Source organism: Anopheles funestus, chromosome 3RL (genome assembly GCF_943734845.2).
Source record: "Anopheles funestus chromosome 3RL, idAnoFuneDA-416_04, whole genome shotgun sequence".
Taxonomy (NCBI): Eukaryota; Metazoa; Arthropoda; class Insecta; order Diptera; family Culicidae; genus Anopheles; species Anopheles funestus.
The window spans coordinates 35290270-35313683 of NC_064599.1; the positions used below are offsets into that span (position 1 = coordinate 35290270).

The 23414-nt window shown below is 41.5% G+C and overlaps 2 protein-coding genes across 3 annotated transcripts in view; both read right to left on the reverse strand.

The window, feature by feature from the left end:
* Positions 1-47: 47 nt before the first annotated feature.
* Positions 48-1902, reverse strand: LOC125771704 (mucin-2-like). Its single transcript, XM_049442640.1, has one exon. The coding sequence runs from the start codon at positions 1413-1415 to the stop codon at positions 354-356; it is 1062 nt and encodes a 353-aa protein (XP_049298597.1). The 5' UTR covers positions 1416-1902; the 3' UTR covers positions 48-353.
* Positions 1903-2633: 731 nt separating this feature from the next.
* LOC125771683 (LIM and SH3 domain protein Lasp) overlaps positions 2634-23414 on the reverse strand; it is a 48447-nt gene continuing 27666 nt past the window's right edge. The window contains exons 3-7 of one of the 2 annotated variants that reach the window (XM_049442587.1): positions 17011-17143; positions 15564-15699; positions 10135-11211; positions 8395-8639; positions 2634-4742 (exon numbers count right to left, since the gene is read on the reverse strand). In XM_049442587.1, coding sequence (XP_049298544.1) covers positions 4563-4742; positions 8395-8639; positions 10135-11211; positions 15564-15699; positions 17011-17143 — 1771 coding nt within the window. In that variant the 3' untranslated portion in view covers positions 2634-4562. The remainder of the gene's footprint in view (positions 4743-8394; positions 8640-10134; positions 11212-15563; positions 15700-17010; positions 17144-23414) is intronic. The other variant, XM_049442588.1, reaches the window with a different exon arrangement.

Below are 23414 nucleotides of genomic sequence, written 5' to 3' on the forward strand. Positions count from 1 at the left end.
TGCTTTTGTCATTTATATATTGCAATTTATATATATGTGCTTCAGACTATTTATATATGCAAAGGATTAGCAATGTCCTATACACAATTAAGAGCAAACTACAATGTTTAATAAAGTCAGTCAGGTTTTATTGCGATCTATAATTATTCCCTATTTCCCAACCACTGAAAAATACACTAATGTCTACCGCAACAATGTTTTTTTTATGTCTCACTTTCCACATTTGAGACACTGTGCAGACGCAGGGACGTATAGTCGAAAGCGGGACGCACTCTTTGGACAATCCGAAGGTTCTATGCAGTGTCCCTGATATCTCACTAGCCCCTGACGACATGCACACGTCGGGTGTTCAACTAGCACCAGTGGACAGACGGTATTCGAACAGTCAAAGTCGCACGTTGGTTCACAGCAGGTTGGCGCAAAGACAAGCTCCTCGCAAGCCGCACACGCTTCTGGGGTGGTGGAGTAATGATCGTATGCAAGAAGAAAGTGTTGGAAATATCGTAAATCGTAGATTCATTGGCAGAAATTAATCTCACAGTACCTGGCAATTTTGGACGGGGTGTAGTTGTGGTAGTAGGACATGGTGTGGTAACGGTCGGACATGGTGTCCTTGGCTTAGGCGTAGTATAGCAGACAGGTTTTGTTGTGCATGGTGGTTGGGTAGTAGTGCAGGGAGGTTTCATGGTCGTTACGCACGGTTTTGGTCGATATGTGGATACCGTTTGATACGATGGCACCATGGGAGTACCTCGGGAAGACGATCTATACGATGCCGGAGGTAATGTTTGATAGGTAGGTGACGGTGGAGGAGGAACGTAGGTGACCGGTGAGTACTTGGGAGGGGCAGGTGGTGTGTAGCCGTATTTTTTGGGAGTTGTCATTATGTACGGCAATTTAGGAGTTGTACATGGAGGATTAGTAGGGCAGGGAGGTTTGGCAGTAGTAGTAGGACAGGGAGGTTTAGTAGTCGGACACGGCGCGCGAGTAGTAGTACTACAGGGTGGTGGACGAGGAGTAGTAGTCACACACGGTGCTACAGTAGTCGTTACACAGGGTGGTCGTGGTGTTGTAGGCAGAGCGGGACAATGAGACTTGAGAATGCACTGTCCATTGTGTCTCACGTATCCTTCCAGACACACACAGGTAGGTTCGTAGACGAGCATCTTCGGACACACAACTCGACAGCAGTCATAGTCACAGGTTGCCTCACAGCAAGGTGGTGTAGTATGTAGTACCTCATACTCCGAACAGAAATCTATGCCGTAAAAACAAAAACCAAAAACAAATAGGAGACAAAAATACAAAGACTTTCCCCCCCAAAACAACCTACCATGCGGGACGGTTTTCGAATGACTTAAGGTACTTGCTGTTCCGATAAGGAGCAGCATCGCTAGAGCCAATACCGTTTCCATGATGAGCAAACGTCTCGGGACCACCGTGTATTACGCTTCCATTAATACCCTTTGCGACGCCGTCAGAGTGGCCTTGTACGAATATTTCGTTTGCAAACTAAAAATGACACCCTCTACCGTACGGCATGACAGTTTTATACCTTTTTCAGTTAGTTCACCCTCACCTCTGACTCTAGATTAGATTCACAACTTGTTATCTACTTACCGAAATTAGCACGACTTTGCTGCGTACAAACTTTTTTGCACAAAACCGCGAGCCTATCGCTCGCTCGTTACCGAGCAGCACTTTCGTGGTGAGTCGTAGAACGTTTTGGTATATGAAAATATACAGCATGTTCAACACTAGAAAGCTGGGGAATCGGTTGCAAGGCGTTGGCAAGAAAAGCAAATGCATGAATTTAAAGTGAGTAGTATTGGTTTCATATCCTTTTAGTCACACATTGTTTCGAACGGCATATGCATAGGTACGAATATGTAGCGTAATTATTCGTCTAGCTCGGTAGTATATGAGATAAACGCGGCGCCAGTTCCACATGACAGGACCGGATATCAAATCCCATCCGGACTGTACCCGAAGGACTGACAATCCAGCTACGTGGTAAAAATAAGTCTTGTAAGCCATTTTTGGGGATGCTTAGGTTATATGCTAATACACGATTCATAACGCTCGGTTCAGTATAGGATAAAATCTGAACCCAAATACTGACTACATAGCTAACAACTCTTTAAGCAAGGAAGGTCAAAGCAGACAAAAAACAAGAAAAGCAAATGAAAGGAGGAAAATTAAGAAACTAATTAAATAATACAACAAAACCACATTAGCAGACGTGGAGTAATGCGCAGTTCATAATAAATAACCCCAAGGTTATTCCGCCTCTTGGAGAACATAGTAGCTTCCGATTTGTATTCCCCTAGTAGGACGGAAACTAAGCCTTGCTTTAGTAATAATTTTATTTTCCTCTAATAATTCTTCTTCAGAAGATTTCCATCTGCAGCTCATGCGATAGCTTGGCGTGTCGTTGTCATTACTTCCTTTTGTTTTAAAAATTGTAAAAAAACTTCATCTCTAACTTCACTTTCCAACATTTCGGACTACGGCGGATATCTAAAACGACAAACTACATAAAATAATCTCAAAATAGTAAATCTCAACATGTCATTTTCTTTCTTGCAATGATTTTTGTTGATAACTATGAGAAATATAGTCAGTCAATGATGTCGTCTTGAGTTCATGCTTTATTCTACCATTTTCCTACAGCGGCAATGATTCCATTATGTAATGCTGGTCCAATTTTTTTTTGTTCCTTTTTCACTACCATTACCAAAAAACAATCCCCGAAACGTACATTTTTCGCACCTTTTGCTAACTGTATAACATTTTTCTTAACGTTTATTTTCTTTTAACAAATAGTACATTGTAAGGGGATAGGGTACGGGGGTAGAGGATCCATTTCAACACATCGTTCCCACTGATTTTGTTGTGTCGTTAAGTGTAGATTAGAAAAAGGGTTTTATATTAGGTTCGAAATAGTTTTGTAGAATAATTGTTACGTTCCTGTACGATGATTAGTACCAACATACAAAAAGGTAAAGCACGTATGGTAGAGGGCGGTTGTGAGGCGATTCTTCTATACTCTAAGGCGCAATGTGGTTTGTTGATATCTATCTACTCCGTTTCATCTTCACTAATCGAGCTTATAGTAGAAATGAAAACAAACAAACAAACAAATTGGACTCATTGGAAGCTCTTTCTCTCTCTACAATTGATTTGAAGGTTCACAGGAGACACTGTTCTTGCAATCAAGTTTGTTTATGAGGGTTGAAAATGGTAATATTATGTTGTATGTGTTTCCTTTATTCTTCCACTATAACTTGATTATTCGCTAAACTGTTACTTGTATACATCTGTTTTTTTGTTCTTAGTATTTTTAAACTAATCTGTTTTGCCTATCCAGATTACTTGCTGTGTTTGGCTATACATGAAACAGAAAACGAAAAACGATTTTTAACGCATAATCTATCTATTAGGCACGAATCGTATCAAATTCTGGAAGTAAGCTACCAGGGATGCTCCAAGAAGAGCACATTCTCTACTCTCACTAACTTAGTACTTCTCGGTAGGTCACACTAAGCCGTTTGAAAGGTTGAGTTAAAAAGTGGTGTTTTAAATACAAAAAAATATTACAGTACGCGTTTTATGTCCCTACTGCACCGACAGGACGACACTCGCATAATACCAGGTTCAACATTCAAACGAGTAATTGCTTGTACAAAAACTTCTTGTTCCCCGTTCGCGTTAGCATTGGTTCACTAACATCCCTTGACATTGCGTACGTGTTTTACACACTATCCACGGTTACTGTTCTGTTGTTTAATATTAGCACATTGTATTATATTAAACGGCAGCACCCTTCTCCTCAAGTAGTATTTTATGTTCTTCCTGTTAGCATAGCTCAAACGTATCGAGAAAAGAAAACAAACGTTTCTGTATCTCGCATACATTATATGATGTATGTATTCCAAATTTTCAACTCATATTTGCCGTTTTTTGCCCCTTATCTCTTTACAGATAACAGCGCACAAGGATAGAAGCACTGCTACGTACGTATAGTACCCAGGACGCGGGTGGGTAATATTGTAGTAGATCGGTAATAATAGCAATTAAAATAATAATTATTTTAATAAGATTAATAATAATGATAACTAAAAAAAGATAACAAAAAAGAAATTAAATTAAAACCAACGCTACCGGGCGCTTTCCGGGGAAGGATAGGCGTAAAAGCAGTTTGCCCAAATACGTTCTTCTTCGTTTGCACGAGTGACGTTTAACATATTTCACTTCCGTTTACTACGAAACACGCTCTTATGTGGATAGTGTTCAATTAACTGCTAACGCTGCTTCACTGTGACAAATGTCGGCATGTTAAGGGCGAAAAGAAATGTTTGACGGGTTAAAGAAAGATTTAATCAAGCACCGTTGTACAAGTGTTTTTGGGGTGGAAAAAAAGGTCAAAAGGTGATCGGCACTGCTGGGTTTGATTTTTCCGACCCGTCCCGATCATATATTGTCGATCGAAGGAACGAACATGCACCGCACACTTCCACAGCACCGCTTTGTGGATGTAGTAAGGTGATGGGGGGTTGTGTTTATATTTTCATCAGCTCTACATAGTTCGCCGGCAGCATGCCGGTAAGGCCCGTGCGTTCGACGCGTCCCGTCATCCAGCCAGCATCGATCGAGTTCACCTCAATGATCAGGTCACCCTCGCTGAAACCAACCTCATCACTATCCTGCGCCTCGTAGTCGTACAGGGCTCGGTAAACGCGCTAAAATGAGATGAAAAGAATGAAAAAATATGATTAAGATTTTACGCCCAAATATTACACACATCACTTTGATGCCGACAGCAGAAATTTTGTCTTTTCAACGAGAATTCTTGAACTAACGCAGTTCGTTTTGGGAGATATCTATCCGTAGGACAGATGTAGCGACATGCACGCAATAGAACCTGCTTCAGACTAACCGATAGCCGTTTGCCATGCATTGTTACCGTCCTCGACGTGACTATTCTGTCAGCTTATCTACCAGCCAACATTGGGTAATAGACACACTTCTTTCGGTGTCACACTTTGAATTCGCCACAAAATTGTGCTGTAGCAGGAGATCGCCTTTCACCTCAAAAAACGCAACAAGCACGCACAACTCTCCAAAAAACCTTTCGTTGCTGCAGTGAAGATAAGCCACGAAATTGGTGTGTTATGCATGCAAAACAGACCAGCTTATCCAGCTGGTTTCCAAAACTGCACCGGACCAAACTACGTGCCGATTACATGCAACATCAAAGCAACCAAATCCGTTAGTGGGGAGGAAAAAATAAAAACTCCCTCGTACCAGAAAATTCTGTCCAGAGTTCTTACACAATGACATCGTTAAAAGAACGGTGTCTGGTGGATGGGTTCTTAGAAAGTGAACACCTTTTTAAGTGGGCAAAATTTGCGTCGCTCTAGCAGTGTTATCGGGCGCATCTTACTAAATGAAGTGTCCCGCTCGAAACGTGCCTCGCTGACCTATATAACGTAACGTGCGCTTTATTCGGTGATCATAGTGTACTAGTGCTCCGTACCGATCGTTTCGAGTGATGAAGATCACACCAGTTACCTGCTGCGGCAGGAGTAACACCATGCAGCGTTACATTTGGTCCTTGTTTCTACTGTTACAACTATCACTTGCCACCGCCAAACATTACTACGATGTAGCGGGAGAACGATCAGTAACGTACGGTATGTAGAGAGAAGGTTAAGTTCGTGCATATAGAGTACAGAGAAGATCTTACACATTTCTCTGTTCTGTTCTTTCCAACAGAGCTGGTGTGTCCTGAGAATGAGGAACTTCGGCATACGTTGCCCTGCTGTGAACCGACGTGTAGCAACGACTGCACAACAGCAAAGTGTCCCAAGACATACGTTCGTCAGCCGACATGTGTTTGCAAAGAAGGGTACGTTCGTCATAAGGGCAAGTGTATCCTATTGCGTCACTGTCCACCGAAACCACCGTCTCCGCGTAAGCAATGAAGCTTCCACTCTTGCAACTAGAACCGTTCTCTAAATCTACTTTCTCTCTATATTTTAGTAACATGTGGAGAAAACGAGGAACTTCTACCATCGCCACCAAGCTGTGAGCCAACCTGCACAGAGGATTGTGCTGGACGACCGATTCATACGCGCTACGTCGATCAGCCGACATGCGTTTGCAAGAAAGGCTACAGAAGGCACAAAGGCAAATGCATACGGGTTGATCAGTGTCCATCGTGCGGTCCATACGCAACACTAAAAGCAAGCGCGCCGTGTTGCGAACCAAGTTGTGACAATGATTGTAGTAATGTGCTATGCATCGAAAGTTTCCAAAGTGAAGAACCCGTCTGTGTGTGTCAGGACGGATACGTGAAACATAACAGTACCTGTATTAAGCGCGAGTTATGTCCCCAGACGGCATATCCTGCCCCGTTTACATATTGCCGCTCTGGTGTCAAACGGAAACCGAGTGGTCGTGTACCGGTTCCGGTAAAGTACGTAGAGGTGAATACTCCCGCACCTTGCAGTTGTTACCAACCGCTGGTGAATGATGGACGCCCGTCAGATTACTATCCTTCCGCAACATATTCGCCTATGTCGTATCCTGCCATGAATTATGCAATGCCTACTACTACATGTGCACCACCAGCGAAGCCGGCAACATACCTGGCACAGCCATATTCGCCTCCAAGATATCAACCACTAAACTATTCCCCTTCGCAATATGTGCCAGGTCCTTACGTACCTCCACCAGCCTTTGCTCCATCGGTATACGCACAATCACCGACGACAACTGTTTCTCCTCCCCAATATATGCCCGGAGCTTACGTACCTCCACCACCCTGTGCTCCATCGGTATACGCACAACCGACGACGACAACCGTTGCCCCTCCACAATATATGCCAGGTCCTTACGTACCTCCACCAGCCTGTCCTCCATCGGTATATGTACAACCGACGACGACAACCGTTGCCCCTCCCCAATATATGCGAGGTCCTTACGTACCTCCACCAGCCTGTCCTCCATCGGTATACGTACAACCGACGACAACAACCGTTGCCCCTCCCCAATATATGCCAGGTCCTTACGTACCTCCACCAGCCTGTCCTCCATCGGTATACGTACAACCGACGACGACAACCTGTGCTCCACCAACTGCCCCTTCAAACCACTACTTTATGCAACCGGTCTATCACTATCCTGGAAACTACGTTCCTCCTCCACCTCCTCCACCATACGCCTACACACCAACGCCAGTAGTGGAATCTTCGACTTGTGTTACCATGCAGCCGCCTTATCCTTACCCAGCGGTTACCTTGAAACCCTACTACCAGCAGCCACCTTCATCCTATCAAGATCAACCTTACTACGCTATGCCGGCCCTGAAGCAGTGCTCTTGTAGTATTAACGCCACCCAGCCTACGGCCAGTCAACCTTGCGCTTGTGGTAAATGCTCCGATCCATATTCGACGCGTACGTACAACAGGCCACCCATTTCGTATAACGTTGCAACACCCTCAACTACCACTGCTGCACCTACGACAACGATCTGTCCACCGTGCTGCGCTTGCAATCAATGCAGCCAGCAATACGGCCCTTCATCGTACCAAAAAGATCAGCCCTATCTTCCTCAACCCTGTACGAATGAAAAGCTACCGATTGACATTTCGTATATTTCGTTGAATATGACAAGCTGTAGTGAGTCTAACACAACTGAAGAAGAGGACGTACCTATAATGCCCCTAGGCTTTTTAGGAACCTAAGAATGATAGGTGATGTGATAGTGCCCTAACTTTACTCAGTAACTTATTTATACTTAGTTTGTTTTCAAACTACCGTCCTCTGTAGTCTTTTGTGTCTGAATAAACAACAAAACGTTATCGAACCTTATTTGCACTTTTATCGAACGGTTCGTCCCGTTCTTGGCCGTATAAAACTGCTGGAACAAACAACCAATATTTGGTAAACTGCACAACTCCCCCAAGGATTTTGCTGGGAAACTTTATATGCTTGTATCAATCAGTGAACGTTATGGTAAATAGTGCCCACCTTTTGGCTAGATACTTCCACTAAAATCTATAAAAAACAGAGAAAAAAACTTGAAACAAATTACAGAAAATACAAGACTTGGCTTGTAAATTGCAAAATTCTTTACGGAAACAAAGGAAAACTCCAAAGAATAATGCAAATCGTAAAAAAATGATACTCAAAAACGTGTGGAAAGTAATTGAAAAACAGAAACCAACTACCTAGCATACTTATTTAAATACTTATTTTAAAACGGTTCAAAACCCATGAAACACTGCTGAAACAAAGTCGGTGTCGGATACGTTTCCAGTTTAAAGGCTCCAGAGTCGAAGCAAAGATTCAAGAATCTATGCCCGATTTTCCATCACAACTACCTACCACTTTGCTCATCGATTTGCCCGTAGCATTTGATGCGGGTGCAGCGTATTGTTGGGGCGGTTGAATGTACTGTGGCTGCTGTTGCTGGGATTGCCGATGTTGCTGTTGCTGTTGTTGATAAAGCTGCTGCTGCTGCTGTTGCTGATATAGAGCCGCCTGCGAGTTGTCCGCTACCGAGCCATAGTAACCATTAACCGGATCGATGTCGTTAACCGAACCGATTCGTCGATTGTTGTTCGAGGACACTAAAACGAGATGCACGAAAGCAAATATCATTTAGTAAAATTGTCATAAAGTAATCGATGCGCTAAAGGATGATCAGCCAAACTTTTTTAGTTATCAAAATTGCTTTATCTCGCAACGCGCATCGATCGATTATTATCTTTTGCCTTTTTTTAATGGATCGATCAACAAAGGCAATTAAAAGCTAGTTGGTTGATTTATGAAAAAATTGGAATGATTAGGTTGTATTTTTTTTGCTCTCTGCAATACGGATGGCTTGTCTTTTTCCGTAGTATGAGGTAACTGTCATGCTGTCCACCGTCATAATCACTATCATCCATCATACGGCGAGTAAATCCAACACATGCTGCAATGGCAATGTGTGTCGTGCATTTATTTACACACATTCCATGGACCAATTCGTGCCGTTACAGGTCACACACAAATGCTCCGCTTGACAAAGCCGGTAAACGACGTTCACCAAAACTGCATACGAATATCGCACACGTTTACGAAATCATTCACGGACCTCCATGGTAAAAGAAAAAACAAAGATTGGTGTCATCCATCACGCGGAAACGCTCGGGAACGGATGTCTGATAATTTCTCACGGACAATCATGGGGCGACCATGATCGCGACACCAACACCACCACAACTGGCCGACCGAAACGATAAGATAAGATCGCCCCGATCCCCGACAACGGCGGTTGTCGCCAGCAAACACTTTGAAGATCGCACAAAAGATATTACAAAACAAATACAAATTACACACATCCAAAACGCGTTCGTCCGGGTATTTGGGGACAAAAAAAAAGTTAAGAGTCAAACTCGAGCTATGCGGTACAAAGCAGGCAAAGCAAAAAGCTAAAGTAGCTCTGCATCTTCAAAATGGAAAGACCAAATAAATACAACGCGCCAGTACAACGAAATAGGGGAGAGTTCACGCGGGCAAAGGCACACAAACATTCCTTGCAATCGTGCAGTGCATAATTAAAGTGATGAAAATCGCGAGGGAACGGAAATTTTGCCGCAGCACCAATTGAGCTTGGGTGGAATAAAACAAAACGTAAAGAAAACGAAACCATGCACAAGAATGGGAACAAGCTGGTTCCGTAAACCGGTGCGCCTACTAGTGTACGCCAACATGATGATAGATCGTGCCATGCGTGAGATGAATTTTTGTCCACCACAAATTGTACTGAAGTATCTTCTTCGGGAAAAATGTCTTGACTTGTTCGGGATAAATTTTTAACGCTTCTGTTTAATCTTGAGTGGGACACAGGTTGGTGGCTATTTTTTTTTTTCAATGTAATCACATATAAACATAGAAAGCGCGAAGAAATCCTTCACCATCAGGCGGTACTGTTTCAACATTTCAACCGGAGTGCCCTCTGTTCTATTCCTTTTAAGCGACACACGCGTACGCACACCCACACACAAACACATAAAACAAGCTGATCTAGCAATGTGCAACTAAGGATCGGTTCAAAAGTTTATACGCGAAGTCAATACTTACTGTTACCGGAGCTGTAAATCAGCGTTGCACTTTGACGGTTCGGCTGTGGTACATTCCGTGGACCATCCGTCAGTGGATCGTAGTCAGCAATTTTACCAATTCCGGCACCGGTTGCTGTTGCTGCAGCTGCTGCTGATGCTGCACCGTTGTTCATGTTACCGTTGTTGTATTGATACATATGTTGTTGCTGAGCGTGCATTGCTCCACCGTACTGACTGTTACTGTTGGCACTGTAGCGTTGTTGCTGCTGCTGCTGCTGTTGTTGTGCATATGGATCAACCGATTGCTGATGGTGATGATGATGATTGTTCGTTTGACCATGGTGCAGATGTTGCTGTTGTTGTTGCTGCTGATGATATACAGCCGCTGATCCATTCGCACGTTGCTGATCCATCATGCCACCGTGGTGTTGCTGATGGTGGTGTAAATGTTGTTGCTGTTGCTGCTGCTGCTGTTGCTGCTGTTGCTGACTGTGATGATAGTGATGATTGTTGTTGCCCATATGTGCACCAGCAGTACCATTGTTGTTCACCTGGTTGGCGGTCGGGTTGGGGCGGGCATAGTTATCATACGGATCGTAGTACTTCTGCGTTGCCGCACCTCCACCACCTCCACCAGAAGGTGTGGCTGAGTTCTGAAGCACCGAGTGGCGTACATGCTCAGCATTACCGACCGAACCGCCGGCACCATTATTGGTGGCATGCTGATGATATGCTGCACCGGCAGGATATCCTCCCTGTTGTTGTTGTTGTTGTTGCTGATGTGAATAGCCACCTGTCTTGTTATTGTTCAGCTGCTGATACTGCTGATGTTGTTGCTGCTGCTGCTGCTGAAGCGATGCTTGATAGCTGTTGGCCTGGTTGTGTTTGGTAATGTTGGCGGTGGAGATGATCTGGGCCTGCTGGGATGTGGTGTTGGTTGGTCCGACAGCCATGCCACCATTGTTGTTGACCTGTTGTGATGTTGGACCGGATGCGGACGGTGCCACGACCGGTGGCGGTGGTGGAGGCTGATAATGGGGTAGCGACTCTGCGGCCAGCTGCTCGGAAAAGTACTCCGATTCTAGATCGTTGTTGTCTGCAGCAGCAACAAGCAAAACGCAATCCGGCATTGCAGGAAATGTCGATTTTTTGTTGATGGTTGTGTGTGAACAGGCACATTTTAAGCGTTCGTTTTGCGGCAGTGAATTGGCGTAAGTGCGAGCGAGTTGGTGCAGAAACGGGGTTCCCAACATTCCAAGAATCACGTGTCGTGTTCAAACCCGATCACAATAGTGGACGTGTGAGTGTGTTTTTTTTTATTTGCGATGTGAAACCATTTGTATGATTTTATGTGACATACAGGAAACATACCAGAAGAAGAAATAAACACACAATTGCAACAACGATACGTTTGAGCGATAAGAGCGTTGTCAACAGCGATCACAACACAAGCACAACAATTAGATGATATACAGCAATGATGAAGAGGAGCGTGGTGGTGTGACAGCAGGTGATGAAAGTAAAAGCAAAAAAAGCACGATAAGTCAACGAAATAAAAAATGTAAAAAAAAAACATATTTTGGTTAGATTGTTGTGTACAGTTGGAGTGAAATATGTCTAGCTGAAAAAACATCGAACAAAAACACCCCACCAAATGCTGTCTAAATCATATCTGAAACAATGAATAATGTATTCCTTTACAATAGCAGCAATTCTATCTAGCGTATAGTTTATATACACACGCACCCAGATCCAGAAGTCCCATGAGTAATTGCATTATTCTTCTCGTTAAGTGCGACGTAATATTCCTAATTAACGAACGACAAAAAAACGGTACCGACAAGTTACTTCCCAGTAGGAAGATCATCAACAATTCCAAGGTCTTAGGAATAGTCATCCCGGTACAAAACTCACACAAGAAGGTCACATTCTTTTAAGTTGGCTTCAGAGCATCTTCAAAGTTCCCAAAATTTACAACACTAAATTCCACCGTTCCAGGTGATCCAAACTTTGGTTCTCTATATTTTTGTGTGAAAATGTGACCTCTCCTGTGATAGTGCCGTGGGAAAATTGCTTCTACAGGAAAGCGCGGGTTCTTTTCCCTTTTGTGTTCGCTATGTTCTCCTTTCGTGGGTGATGGTGGGTGGGATTGGACCTTTTGTTTTCTCACCCGCCGTCAATAATTTATGGAATATATTAAAAACAATTACCAAAAATGTCAGTCGCATACGTACGTTTTGCCTTCTTTTTTCTCTCCAAAAACGCAAACCGAATGACTTAAGTCACTTGTTCCCTACCATCGGTACACGCCTACCGTCTTGAGTTGGAGAAACGTACAACTTTGGATGACTCAAGGTAAATAGAACCTCACAAGTGGCTCAAATTATCATCGAACCTGCCAAACCAAACATTTTACAGCCCGATCAGTGTCCTCAATGACACGTTCCGTTTGGGTTTTTTCTACCCCTCTGCTTCAATGAACCTTTTTCTTCCAACTATCTGTAGTGTGCCAAAGGTACGCAACCAGGAACTCACCTCAAATAGCAAACAACCTTGAGAAGGAAAACAATCACCACTAGCAAACTACCTCCCAGGCGGATAAGAAGTTTATCTAAAGGCCTAGAAGAAGTAGCAAAGCGAGGAAAAAGTTGCAATTTGAAGAGTCAAATTTATGGTAGCTCATAAAAATGCGTTTACTGGTTTTTCCCCTGGTTTTGCGTCGACGATTGCCTCCACTGTTGATGTTACCTGAAACGCTAACGAACAACCCAAAGCCACGTACAACAGCCCGAATCGGTCATGGTTGAAATTCGCAAGAACTTCACCAACCACTTAAAGCCGTAGAAGAATGGGGAAGCGTTACCACCGAGGTCTAATCGAAATTCCACGCACCAACAAATCAAACCTCCACCGTGTACCAATTTACTACCGATGCACATAATTTTTGGGTTCATTTCATTGTTTGTTTTGTACTGTTCCCTGTTAACTTCACGAGCTTCACTTGTCGGAAGGGGTTCTTTTTGGCATTTTTTGGTCGTCAGTTTTATAGCAAACGGCGGAACAACGCCATTGCAAACTTTGCAGTGGTCATAAAGCACCAATAAAAGCAGTATGCATCTTGCCCAGCCGTCACAACATGGGCAAAAACGTTTTAAAGCTTAGTCTCGACCATTTCCCATGGTGGCAGGCAGGTAAATGGCTTTAAATGGAGAACCGTTGTTTGGGCAGGAACAAACTAGTACACCAATAAAAAGATAACTTCCATGTTCCGTAAAAATAACGTTAAAGTTCTTTTGCACTGAAGGGCAATGGAAACTTCAGAATGCAATTCTTGTCGGCAATTGTATGGCACAAGGTGCAGCGATGAAAGGGTATTTTCCCTTTTTAATATCCACTCTCTTTCTTTCTCTCCATCCAGAACTCCGGTTATTTAACGCTACGACGTAGGTCAACGTTTGCATTTGTTGTCTTATGCCATTTCCTTCGCTGCTCACGAGATGTCAAATGGTATATCTTTGCCAAACGCCACACAGCAACGGGGCCACCATTTCCGCCCCAAAAAGAAGAAACATTCGAATCTTGATCGGCGCTTGTTTTCAGTTCGGTCTATTTGCACCGTATTTTCAACGCAGCAAAAATTCTTGTACTTCCCAACGGTGCACCCTCGTTTCCAAATTCGACAATTGCACACTTGACACGCGGTAAAGCTCGTACTACACGATCCAGAATAGGAAGCAAGAATACAAAAAAAAAATGATAACTTGCCTACGACGTCCCTTCCGGAGAAGTCTTCGAGTTCAAGGAAACGGAAACTCAACGAAGCGTAAAGCAATAAGAGGGTAGGCAGCGAAGGTTTTTGTTGTCATAATGGCCATGCTGCTGCTGCGTCCCGCTTGAAGTTTAAAATAACTCCGTCAACAGGGAAAAACTTTTGCAAGATCCCAGCTTCATGGGAACCATAATGGAAAAAAACCCGTTAGCGTCGTTAGATGTTTGTATTTTAAGCTTATAAATAATTAACTCCTATCGTGATAAACTATACTAACATTTCTATAAATCGTTACGTTCTGTAATACGTTTTTAACAATCTTGTAAGTGTCTTGCATCGTTTTAACAATTTATTTCATTAGTCTAGAAATTTGAACTCAATCTTGGGGAATTTCTAAACATGTCTTCTCAATTAAATTTCATTCCGATGAACTCATCTAATTTAAGCACAAATTCTAACTTCTGCACATTTTCAACACTTCTGGTAATCGAAAACAATGTTCACAATAGAAATAAGTGTATAATTTTCGATAAAACAAAACGAATTACTCCATTGTGAAATACATTTAGAACTCATGGTAAATACAGGCTCACAATTTGGTCATAATTTGGCTCTCCGTCATTCTATAATTAATATTGTGACTTGTGAGTTATTGGAATTATTGACACAACCAGGTGTTGCTTGATTTATTTTGCTACATTGCTTTCCCCCTCAAGAAAGGGTAAAGTAAAATGACTTCGAAAAAATGCTCTCCCTGCGCTATGGCATACAGTGAAGGTCAGTAAAATTATGACAAACAAAAAATTTGCTATAATTGAATGTATTTCTAATTAAAGCTTGAGGAATTCAGTGATATTTACTGATTCCGATAGTTGAAAGCGAAATTGTTTATATTATATTGTTGAAATATAGTTAAATTTTATTGCATTAACAAATGACTTTATTTCAATGAACGCCACTGTAATTGAATCGTTCATTGATTTCAACCCAATATCAAACTGTTTCGATGTTGAATGTTTGCATCACTTCCGCCTTTCGTATGTTTACATTGCAAACATCGTTTGTTTGTTTGTGTATCCGTTTTGGCGCCACAAAGAGAACGATTGAAGAAACCAAAATGGGAAACACAATGCTTGCTTAGCCGCAACGTGGGAAGATTTCCGGGAGATATTAATAGCAAAATAGCTATAGCAGCAATGTTGTGCTCCTCACGTGACGATGATATCTTCCAATCGAAAATCATGCCTCTAATCTATGTTTAGCTTTTATTGTGCAAAATACGTTTGGTAAATACAATCTAACAATTGTTCGAATTCGATGGCCGATTTTAGCATGTTTCTTTTTCGATTTTTTTGTACTATCAGTCTTCCATCTAAACATAACTAGATAACTTAAAAGGGAACACTAAATAAACAAACTATCGTCATTTTTTTTCTCCCAAGACTCAGCTGTTGCAACAAGCGACACATTTGAAAAGGAAGTACAAAACGAAACTTTCCCCATGTTTCCTGTCTTGTTTTCCTTTCTTTTATCACAAAGCATCCGAACATCAGTTACAACGACGCACCCGGCAATGTAAACGAAACTCAAATTCATCCAACACCCCAAACGATGACAACTGTACCAACCCTACCCCTAGTCACATCCGGTGTGATCACGGGCACATTACTTTTGCTCACCTTTACTGTCGATGATTTCTGTGCACTCTCGCTGCCGTTCCATGGCGGCCTTCTTCTGCAGATCGCCATGGTAGGCAACGTTGGAGATATTTTTCGTGTTTTGCTTGATTCGTAGCGTTTCCGGATCGTCAGCAACCTTTGTTGTTTTTTTGTTGTTGAATATTTTGGCACGAGAAGGGCACGCGAATTTCATCCGGCAGACAATGCACACGTTGCGCCCAGTCCGCAATATAACATTTAGCGTTGTTTAGTGATCAGCAACAGCAAGCGGGAAGGGTGCATGAAAAAAGAAAGAAGAATAAAATAATTAGTAAAAGCAAAATTAATATATTGAAGTCTTCCACGGGATTGATAATGTTGCAGAGAGAATTAAAAAAAACCATTTGTTTAAATAAATTTCTATTTTCTGAGATTCCTTATTTGTTTCTTTCTTTATTTATAGAATATAGGAAAAATGTAAGTACTCCTTAGAAAAGGAAATAAAAATACAATTGAACCCTTAAAACGCATCCAACCCCTGAATACAATTGATTTTTACTTCAACGAGTAAATTTTGCTGCCCTTTTTCAATCAACAAAAGCAACGACCACCGCACGAGTCCCGAATATTAACGTGTGTGAAAGAAAAGAAAAGTTGATCACAGCAGCAATACCATGATCAGGCGAGATCGGGTCGTGCGAGACCGTGAGTGCGGTGCATTGAATTAATTGAAGTAAGAAATCCGGTAAGCACACAATCGAGTGTCCTACATTCGGTTCGAAATCCCGTGCGGCCGTGCTTACACACAAACACACACACACACACTCCGTCTGTGCTTGCAGAGTGTTGATGTTGTTGATGAGAAGGATTTCTTTTTCCCGTCCCAATCACTTCCACTTGCATCACGGAACGAACCCGCACTGGCTGGCGACTCAAACTGAACGACATCGAAAGTTTTCGATCCATCCAACATTCGATGAGAGTGCAAAACGAAAGAAGAAAAAAACCGAGAGTGAGTGAACCGAAAGTAATGGTTGCAATTAAGGTGAAAAAACATGATCGCCCTCTGGCCCTGCCCCGCACCTCACACCCTTTAACAATTGATGGTTCTCCGTAGCACGTGTGGACGGATACGAGAAAGCACCACAGGCTCCAAAACCGTACTATGTCTCTCGAATGATCTCGATAAAAGTGGTGAACTTTTGTCGAACACATACCGCGCGTACGCGGCTGGTTAGCAGTGAAAGGTAATTATTGCTACAATTAGTACTAATGTTCTCTTTGATACCTTGTTTGAGATTTCATTCGTATTAATCATGCACAAAATGGGTTTCTGTGTGCGATTATTTATGCCTGTCCGATACGACGTACGAAGAAAACAAAAACTAAACAAACGACTGCACACAACCGCAAGCGACGAACCTCGCGAAATTGGAAGTTAATTTTTTTAACGCAACATATTGCTTACCTGCGTCACTTTTCCTTTCAGCTTCTCAAAGTCCGCATGATATTTGACGTTCGATTGGATTTTGGTATTTTCCGCGATTCGCTTGAACTCCGGTGTCTCCGCGATCGTCGTAGCTTTGGCTTTAGGAATATGTCTGTAAAAGTGGAAAACAAAATGATACAAAAACACATATTAGTTGAGTTGATCTGCTTCATTGGTCGGTGCCATACATTTCCTGGCAAAATGTTTGTTAAATAATTAAGACATCAAATGTAACGAAGCATTAAATGGACACTGTTGAATGATTGGTTTTAAAGTATTTTGATTTGTTTTGATAGTAAAGTGAACGCACATTTTTACGCTCCGTGTTTGCTCTTCTAACATTTACGGCTTAACTAAAGTACACCCGTAGTTGTCTGTCCTTTAAATCATTATACAGCATAATCATACCCTAGCATGGAATGGAATTTATCAAGGAATGTGCTTGATCAGCCATAAAATTCTGTGGCTGCCATATATATGGCTGTGAAATGATGCTTGCGGCTCCTTGTAAGTTAAGATGCATTTTTTATGTCATTGCCACTTGCATTGGACTGGCAATCACAGACAAACGCGCACACAAACATTTTGCGTCGATCACCAACACTGTCAACCATAATCATCATCAATGTGATGTTTTTCTAAAAGATTTCTGATGGCGGAAAAGGGTCAATCTTGGTGGAATAAACTGTGTCGCAAAATGCATCATGCGCACTTAATTAAATTACAATTAGGTATACCAATCAAACGCTAAGTCGTTGCATCTACTTAGCCGCTGCCTTTCTCTTGCATAATGCCAGCTTAACGAGCTTGTTTGATGCAGTTTTCTTGCGTCTTCTTCTACAACATGTGCCCGTCCTCCATCAACTTTAAACCATTTCAGCATCATCATTATCATTATCAAAGAACAGGGATGAAGATGATACATTTTTACCAACGTTTGTCGACACAGCTTTCCTCTGTTTGCTTTCTGCCTTATGCTTTACTTCTTACATGCTCAATCAGAGGGTGAATATAATTATACGCACACACAAACGACAAATTTTATCATTATACTTGGTAAATAGCAACACACTTGCGTCTGGGAAAGCCCAATTTTAATTCTATAGCCAATTTATTTGTGGTGTAATATTTATTTGACTATTTCACATGTATATGCTTTTGGGTTCACTTTGTTTATCGCGTTCGCGAGGACCGTTCTGGTGAGCGGGTGATCATCGACTGTGTGTCGTATCCTGACACGGGCACGTGTGTACGGACGTTGCTTAGCGCTGCCAAATTTCCCCAGAACCGAGCATTGTCTGCAGCGCTTCTGGTGAAAACTTGTTAGGCACTATTGTATGGTGTGTCGACTATTGCAGCTAATATTCTGAAGAAATATTGTGTTGTTGTTGTTGTTTGGTGCCTGTTGTGTTATGTTTCGCCACAATTCTAATTAAACCTTAACATCTTTATCTTCTATATCTATATCATCTATATCTATATCTATACATCTATATCTTTATTTTACATTTTTAGTATAACGACAATTATAAAATTTAACAACAAAATAATTTGTAATATGATTTCCTATAAATAAGAATACATATAATATTTATTGGATTAGGGACAATCGAATGAAGTAAAAAAAGGTTAATCTCGTCATCGTACGAAGAACTTTTCCATTTCGTAAAGAAATTAAAAACGCTTTAAAGTAAGCAAATTTTTGAATGAAAAATGCAATTTTTTTTTGTTTTTTAAATTCAATTATGACCGAATCTCTCCCATAGTGGCTCATAACGATCAAAGAATTAATGCAACGTTTATAAGCATGTGGCCATATTAAGTCTTGAATTTCGACCTACAGCCAGAGCCAGTAGATGGCTGTCGACGCTTCAATCAAAGGCGCGTGCGTCTTTTCGACCGTGGAAATGATCTTGCCAGACGTAAAGAAACAGGGTGAACTTATGTGCATATGCTACAGAACCGTTCCACCAGAACCTTGGACTGTTGGTGGATGCGACCACAGAAACGTGGCTAATAAACACAGCTGTATAGATAACCAGCTGATGAGTTAGTGATTTTTGAACCAACACACATGGCGTTTTTCATTGCTTACATTTATCTATAATGACAAATATTATTTTAAGTACATGATACATTTGTCATGGTGGCACATATTAAATTTACAAAACCATAAATATGTTAATGATGCAATAAATTTACATTTTCATACACACACACACACATACATGTACATCTTCCACTAAAGAAAATCGTCTGCATGAATAAAACATCTTAACTCAACCATTTTTTTTTTAGTTCGTATGTAAAATCCATTATCTTCGGTTACGTTAGTGCTGTGTGATGTTTTAAACAAATGCATATTTAAACGGCCTTCTTAACGCCAACGCCCCAACTTTTAGCGAAGTAAACTACGCCGGTATGGAGGTGCTCTCTACCACTACTATTGCCAGTATATAGGCGTACCAATTCATTGCCCACATACTAGCGCATACATCACTCATACACCGCAGGCAATGGAGAGCATAAATTGGAGAATGGTTGATTGTTCGTCTACTGCCGGCTGAATGAAGCTTCATTCATTAAGGCATTTTATCCCCCTGGATGCGGGGGACACAGGCGTACACATACACACACACACACACATAGAGTTTGCAAAGACAACCCCACGAGTGAGGGGACACAAAGCCGTCATCTTCCATTTCCGGTGAAATATTTTTAGCCAATTTTCGTCATTTTTTTGTTGTTGTATTCAACCTTCTTGCATGGCGATTCGAAACAAAGTTGGAAAGCTGAGCGGTCTGAATGGGTCTCTCTAAAGTTGCTCCACGTTCGTGTGACGATGCGGAACAATTAAGATATGACGGATATCCTCTCCCATTTGTGCTGAAATCGCAAAAATAGCTTCTCTATGCTGCAGTGGTACGGTGAATAGTGGATGAAACAGAACCAAATGTTTGCACAAACTGTAGATACTTTAATCAGTCAAAAGAAGCAAAAAGATTAGACCGGTATAAATTTACACAAAGCCATCCATAAATGTGTACTTGAAAAATGAAAGTATGGCAAATTTTAACTACTCTGTTTTGTATTCCCAAAAGAAAAAAGAAGTTATGAAAGTTTTACATGTTATCTGTTAGAGATCTTCTCGAGAGAAAAAAAAAACAAAACAAACAGAAAAGAATAAACTTTTCAAACACAACATTATCTTCCGCGTATGCTAAATATGGCTTTGATCACAAAATAGATGAAACGAATGTGGCATACACGTGCATAAAACAACATTAATGCTGCATTTAGTTTGCTCCCTCAGCAACACTAAACGTTTGCATTCTTTTACAAATCCATCAGTATGCTGTCGTTATGTTGTTTTCTTTTTGTCTCTTTAAGAAAAACGCAACATAATAGATTGCTGTGTTTGTGTTAGGAGGGAAGTTATCGTTTTTTTTCTCTTCTACCTTCAATAAAGTATCTTTTTTCACTTCAATCTCACACTTATGCAGAAGAAGAGGGTTTCTTAATTGTTGGCTAAAGCAGCCCGGTGTCTTCATTCATTCCGATACACGCACTTGCATACCGAACACACACACACACACAATCCCATCCGTATGGACGGTGTAGCAGGGTCCAGGCAGCTGCTAGTGCAGCGATTTACTGATGCATGTAGGATGCATCCCTACGCCCATTGAGAGAATAATTCCAGACATCCAGACAGACAGTCGACGGCAAAGACGATGATGGCCGGCAAAGCCAGACAGATTCTTCGGCGTAAAAAAAGAAACGGGATAAAAAGAGTGAGCAGAAGCGTGAAAAGAAGCAGCAGAAAAAAAGTGAAAAGAGCTATCCAAAGTACGGCCGAAGTGTATCGGCAAGAGTTACGCTGCGGAAGAGTTTTGAACAAACTGATGAGCCCCAATGTTCCGTCCAGGCGGGACAGGCATAGACTTAGGTAAGTATTTGTTTCAACGAATTGGAATAAATTGAATAATGATGCAAGTGGGTTTTGCTGTGGTGTAGTCGTAACACACAAAAAAAACTTCGACAACGGAAAAAAGAACATTTCGAGCGTTTGCAGCGTTTTGAAAGTAAACGAACGGCTGATAACTAAAAGGATAGCCGATGCCGTTCGTCGGCAACCAACGCAAATAACGCGTTCCGAAAATGCAATGTGGGCGTTAAGTAGCATAGAACAGAGTTCCCGAACCATTCGCGCACACACACAGGAGCTCGTGTGATTGTGTGTGCAAGTGGCATGTAATAAATAATAAATAAACGGAATCAGTTGCGGTCTGCTGTATGGAGTAAAAGAACGCGGACTGGAAGTTGGTAAAGTGCCACAGAGAAAGGGGAAAAATAAACGGATGAACCCCCATTTCAACCCCCGGTTCATCTCCTCCGACCCCCACAACCCCTTTGGCCGGCTGTATTTAGCACAAATCAATTTTACGATTCCAACCCAACCCACATCGTCGTGCTCTCGCATCCATTGCATCATGCAACTTCAAACTTCATTGGATGAATTTTATGCTCGATTTGATGTGTTTTATTTTAAAACTAAAAAGGATGTGATTTGTGAAGCCATTTTGTTGCTTTTATTGGAGAAAAGCAAACGAAAGAATAAGTTTAAACATGTAAAAATATTTAAACCATAAACTTTATCAGCGATACAGTGGTGGCAATTCCTATAATCGCACACTTTTTTTCATTTAATTTTTTAAAACTTTCTAACTAACTTTTCTAACATATCTTTTCGTTAGAACGATTAAAATATGTTATAAATATGAATTATATTATAATTATATTATTTTAAATATTTACTTATATAATTATTCAATAATATCCCATCCACAAAGAAATACTCTCTTACTATTCAAATTTTTGTAATATAATTTTGTACTGTAATCCTTTTTTTCAGAATAATAGAAATTTTTGGAAAGAAAATGTAATGTGAATTAGTTAAGTCATGTTTGGAAATAAATCATAATTTGTGTTAAAAATCTATATAAACAACAGCAAATATCCAGTTTACACCATCTTTTTTATTTGTTGTCTTGTAGTCGCTAACGTGAGACAGACAATTTTTTTTCGCCTTTTACGCCAGTACTTTCTCATTTTACTATCAATGTTTCGTCTGGGTACACGGGAAGCCACTAACAGTGACCTACTAATCTATTGCCTTCGAAAACAATTAGCATGCACATGGGCAAACTTTGCAACCGTTTTGCAATGTGAAGTTCGTTTCGCTTCGCCATATAGCGACATGTCACACTAAATAGAGAAACCTTTTTTCTAAAACAAATCGGTTAAGAAGGTCTGTAACGAGGGGTTTTACTGTCGATCGAACAGGATAAGCAAAGCAGCACACAAAAAAAAATATTGGAAAAAAGCGATAGCCATCAGAGAGCAGGTTGCAACATAAAATACATACCCCGTGTGCAACGTATAGCTAGATGCAGCTAGGAGCACTAGCGTAGTAAAGAAAGAAAATGCTGATCGATCCATTCATCACTGCTCCTCCAATGGTGATTAATAATCGAAGCATTGAACGACGAATATGAAATAAAAGCCGCAAAACGGAAGCATAACATTGACGATAGACACAGTAGTGAAGAATCGATAGGACATGTGCTCCCGGTCAATACGTTCGTGACGTGGGAGGTTGCGGTGTTTGTGTACGGGTGAGACGATCGATAACCTGAAAGTACACGACCATATAAGTGCATTACTTTGCAACTTAGACGCCACCTTCCGTAGGGCCTTCCGAAACTTCCATTTATCAACCGTTTTAAGCTGGGAGGAGGGAGGTTGGAGGAAAACGCGTAGAAAGTGTGCCAGAAACCATACCTCGAACATACTGACGCTGACCAACCGTTGTTCGATTTCTGTTTTTCTAACGCTCACTTAACCCTGTTGCGCTGAGATACCTCCGCTATCACATGCTCCTGCCGTCGGTACCACGGTACCGAACGAACGAAGAAACGTCTACCAGCTGTTGACCATTTTTGGGCAAAGCTGCCGAACACCATACGCTACGTATGGGTGATTTAATGCGCGTGATTCCTATCGATTAGAATCGTGCGAAGCAAATCATTCATTTGTCGCCTTACGGTGGTCACTGATTGGTCAATTTGTAGCAAATAAATTCCGTACGCTTGACATGTCTGGCTGGTTGTGAACATATTTAAAAAATAGAAGATAAATTTGCTCTAAATATTAAATTGGCAGAGCATGAAGCTTTAAAGGAGTCCGGCAATCAACATTGTATGTTCAAGCGCAACCAGAACAAAGATCGATACAACGGCTAACCTCATTATGGACGTTGCGCAACAGGTAAAAGGAGTCTGCCGGAGATTGTCCCATATTTTGCTGTCACCATTTGACGT

Excerpts from the sequence above, each read along its gene's own strand:
- LOC125771704 (XM_049442640.1), bottom strand. The coding sequence starts at position 1,415 with ATGGAAACGGTATTGGCTCTAGCGATGCTGCTCCTTATCGGAACAGCA.